Source organism: Gavialis gangeticus, unplaced genomic scaffold (assembly GCF_001723915.1).
Source record: "Gavialis gangeticus isolate Ggan-Ray unplaced genomic scaffold, GavGan_comp1, whole genome shotgun sequence".
Lineage (NCBI taxonomy): Eukaryota > Metazoa > Chordata > Crocodylia > Gavialidae > Gavialis > Gavialis gangeticus.
This window is the reverse complement of record NW_017729024.1, coordinates 132,319,891-132,324,490: the sequence shown is the minus strand read 5'-3', so window position 1 is coordinate 132,324,490 and position 4,600 is coordinate 132,319,891. Positions and strand designations below refer to the sequence as shown.

At 38.6% G+C, this 4,600-nt stretch overlaps 1 protein-coding gene across 4 annotated transcripts in view; it reads right to left on the bottom strand.

The window, feature by feature from the left end:
- The window catches only part of PAPD4 (poly(A) RNA polymerase D4, non-canonical), a 117,314-nt gene that overhangs the window by 68,439 nt on the left and 44,275 nt on the right, over positions 1-4,600 (bottom strand). For 3 of the 4 annotated variants that reach the window (XM_019517741.1, XM_019517740.1, XM_019517742.1), the window contains exon 10: positions 576-704. The exons of the other annotated variant lie outside the window; for it this stretch is intronic. In XM_019517741.1, coding sequence (XP_019373286.1) covers positions 576-704 — 129 coding nt within the window. The remainder of the gene's footprint in view (positions 1-575; positions 705-4,600) is intronic. 4 annotated transcript variants of the gene reach the window in all.

Here is a 4,600-nt window from a genome sequence, read left to right as displayed (position 1 = left end):
TACAAAAACTGCAATTAAAAAAAAAGGTGTGGAAGTCTACGCATCCCTGCTGTTCATGCTCACTGGGAATACACCAGTCTCTTCATGAAAAAGACAATAGTTAGGAAACTTTGTGGTCTTGAGCTACGTATGCCAGAATTCAAATCTACCCCAGTTGTTGTGTTCTTGGGATATCATAACAGAGACAATCCAACCACACAACCCCCCTTAGAAGCCTCTGGAGAAGTTTCTGAACACAAAAAAATAAAGGGACAGTTTTCTTCTCTCCCCTTTACAGTAAGTAGATTTGTTTATGCTGAGCTTGAGTTAACTTTCTAAAGCACACAAGGCTGAAGTACATTTTTACTGAGAATGTGCGTCTCCAGAGAACAGGTCCATCCTCGCTACATCAGAGGAAACACTAAAAAAATGGAATAAGAATAAATTTTACTTTATCCTCTGCTTTTTCCATCAGGTACAGGATACTAGCTAATGTTACATGTAAGGAAAAAGAAAATCTATACAAATACTTTTTAAAAGACACAATATATGCTTTTTTTTAAAAAGACAATTTCCAAAACTAAAAGAATACTTACTTTGTAAATAGTGCAAAACCATCAACACAAGACTATAGCTGCTTAAAGTACCACGACTGGCATCGTTAATGTCATGAAAATTTGCCCACTTCTTAACAACGAGTACTAATGGACGAACTCGATTCTCAACTGTAAGCAAAACAAATGCTCATCAAGTAGGGCAATTTAGGACATTTTATCTGCAATTGTCAATGAGGAAGGTTTTTTTAATTACCTTTGGGTTAACATTTGACTACCTGATATAATTTTGCACTCACCTTTTACAGCCTATTAAAGAATCTCACTAGTTATCCCAATCCTAATGTTCATCTTACCAGGACAGAAAAAATTACTTGTATTTATTAGAAAAATTCTGGCCTTTGAATAATAAGGTCCACAGATCAATTATAACAGGTGCCTCCAGCAAGCTTGCAGGCTGGAGGAAAAACTAGACTTGTCATACAATGTTGTAGTAGAGGTCTAGAATGCTACTGTAGCCATGATGATCCAAGAAATACTTGAGAAGCAAGGGGTTTCTGACGATACCTGTTACAGAACTAACTATAAAGTTGGGAGAGAGAGAGAGAGAGAGAGAGAGAGAGAGATCAGACAAGCTTTCAGACACAATGCATCCTTCTTCTCATCTAAGAAAGAAGCTTCTTTCTTCCAAAAAGCACTTTAAAAGCTTGTCTAAAATCTCTCCCAACCACATTAGTTAATCCAATAAGAGATTCCTTCAAAAAGCACTTGCTTATGTCAAGCAATGTCAGCAAGGGAGTGTCCTCATTCCTGAAGTACCCTCCAGCTGAGATATCTGTCACAATCAGCATAACTCAAATAGCTAATTTAGGAAGTTATCTTACGTAAAAACCTTTTTTTTCTTGTCCAAAATAACCAACCAAAACAAACAGAAAGAAAAGAAAAAAAAAGAAGAAACCAACACATGCAAGAATTTCTCTTGCTGCACGTCAATTTTCCATCTCTATCTGGATGATTTATTTGTCCCTAGTATGGGCAGAATCTGCCAAGCTTATCACTCAAAATTAATTTACAGGTTAGAAGAGGTAAGTTTTCCTGTTCTTTTTTGTGCCAAAACCCACAGACCTATTACCATGGGATTTTTATAGTAGTGTGCCTCTAGGGTAGGAACCAGTATTATGTTTAAATATGAACTTCCAAATGAAGAATATAGCCTCAGTCTTCCCTGAATACCATGACATGGAGAACACATCTGCCAGAAGTAGTGAAGTGGAGTTGGCTACAACCAATATGCAGAACCTAGTGAGCTGATGGTAGTCTAGCAGATCTCACAACAGAAGACAGGGCTTTTTCTGCCCCAAAGTCATCAATATTCCTGATGTCCAGATGTAAATATTTAAAGCAGGAATGTTTCTTGAATTTACGCAAGGCAAATGCTGTGACAACTGTGAAGACTGCTTGTCTGACTTCAAAGTACAATACTGGTTCTTAAAAGAAAAAAAAAAGGTCCCCAACTTCAAATATCTGAAAAAAAAGACCCACTAACTGATGATAGCAACTATTGGGAAACCTACTGCAATGGGTAGGTGCAATATACCTAGGTAGCACTGCAACAAACAAAATATTCCAAGATCATGCTTCTGATGTTGTGAAGTTAAAACTGATACCCTAAGGAAGCTTTTAATTTTGAGACTGAATTCCCTGAGGAGATTATAACAAAGCGACCTTGTTTTTGCTTGGGCACCTCTTACACAGCCACTATACAGTTTTCCTGAGGGAATCCCAAGGCTACACTTCACTGGTTTAAACAAGGTAGTTAAACTTTGCACTTTAGAGCAACCAGTAAAATAAGTATTCTCTATTGATTTGTTCTCTGGGCCCATGAGAGCAATAATCTTCTCATACAAGTACTTATTTTAACCCTATCTGAACCTGGATACAGGATTTCTCACAGTAGCAGGCTTTCTCTGTAACGCAGACATCTGAAGATCCGGTGCTATTTTAATATCAAGCTCTTCAGCCAGCCTTCAACTACAAAGGTAAAAATATCATTGCTACCACACTCTTGTTCCTATATTTTGAACAAGCTGAGAAGGTAACAGAAAACAGAGAATGACCTACAAAAGGACCCTAAACCCAGGTTTTTGAGTTTGCATCCTTCATGACTTTGCATCCTGGGACCTGCCACAAAGGCACCACAAGCAGTGTTATGTATTATTTGCACACAAAGAAACTGATCATCACCCCACCAAATAGGTATTTCTGGGTATAGGAGCTACACAGCTAATCTGATCTTTGCCATGAAAGTCTTGGTTTATCTGCCTCTTAGATGGGCAGTGTACATTACAGAGGAAAAATGCAACAACAAAAAAAACAAACAAAAAAAATCTTTCCTTCCTTTAGGACAAAAGAACTTTTCTTTGCAGTAGGGCTGACAGTGTTCTTTACAGTTATTACGAAAACCACATTAGACAAACTAACTGTTGCTACCAGAATGAGGCTCTTATCCACAGAAGTGCACCAAGTCTTCAATTTACTAAGGAAATGCTGTGTTCTTTCCAATTCCTTTTGCTGAACTAAGGATCCCTTCAACAAGTGCACCAGCAGATTCACCAGCTGCTGGAGCAAAGGATACATGGCTGGAGCTCATCTCAAGACAGGGCAACATACAGAGAATTACTGGGTAGATTTCATATAAGCACTCAGTCACTGAAGCATGCTTATGCACCAAATCAGAATTCTGAACAGGTTCCAATAAAAGTTGTATCTGGTTTCTGTGATGCTACTTGTTTTCCATGATGGCAGTCTTCCTTTGATTAACACTGTTCTGTGATGAAGTCTTGCAGTAATCATCCTCAGCCTAAGCTTATCATCTGCTTCCCTGGCAGCAAGTATATAGTCATTAAGCACAATGCAGTACCACTGAGAGATGCCCAAGCTGATACTCCAGCTAGCTGGTTTAAAGTTCAGAGCAGTATAATGTTAACACTGTTTTCCACCTTGGCTAACTAGCAACGTTCTTCACAAAGCTGTATAGGCATATCCCCCCATATATCTAAATTTATTGTAGGACATTCCAGAAACCATGTTACTCTGTTGTATTTCTTCATCTTTCTCTTTATACAGAGCCCCAAGAGGAAAGATTGTGCAGAAAGAGAAGTATAATTTATTTTTATGTAAGTCAATATTATTGCTACCATGAGTACACTCTTCCTGAGGATACGCAACATCAAGTGATAAGACAGGAAAAAGAAGAAAGCTGCTGTTCATATGAAAAAATATCAAAGGATTGTTTGACAATAGGAAAAACAGGAAAGCTTTGAAATGAAGCCTTCTCAGGAATTTTTGGAACTCTCAGACATCTGTGCTCCCCAGTTCTCCAAGCTTAGAAACCAGATGGAGAGAAGACTGAAAAGCCTTTCCATGGATTGCAGAAACTTGGAACATAAAACATTTTCCTGAAAATTTTTACCAAACTCCATAGACCACCCTTCTGGAGAAAGGTCAATAATCTCAGCTGACTAGAGCCAGAAACAGTGCTCTTTTTACCCCCAAACTGAAAGAGCCTAACATCAATTATTTAATTTCAAACAAATTCAGGCTGGGAACCATGTGGAAGACTGAGACAACTGGACTGCTGCTGACCTTGTACTTCTTCCATCTACAACCTGCAGGGAAATATTCGTTCTTCCTGTATTTCATATAGCACTTCATCCTGGCCTATGATGCATATGCCTTTCCATAATGTCTATCAATAGTCAGGATTGTAAATCAACTCTTGCAAGGCTGAACAGGCTTATCTTCCCATACCAATTTCTAGTGCGTCTCTAAGTTATATGGGCATTGTTTTGTCTGAGCCAACCAACTCCAAGGGGCAAACCTTATGTACCTTCATAAAGTAGACTTGATTCTAGCTATCTCCTTCCCCTCTGCACCCTCCCGTCCACCCCACCAGACACCAGTCCTTTAGCCATGTGATGTGTTTTGAGAGGGATTGTAATAGCAATGCTGGGAACTCACGTTAGCATTATTTGTACAATGACAGTTTGTATTTATTTAATCCAAAG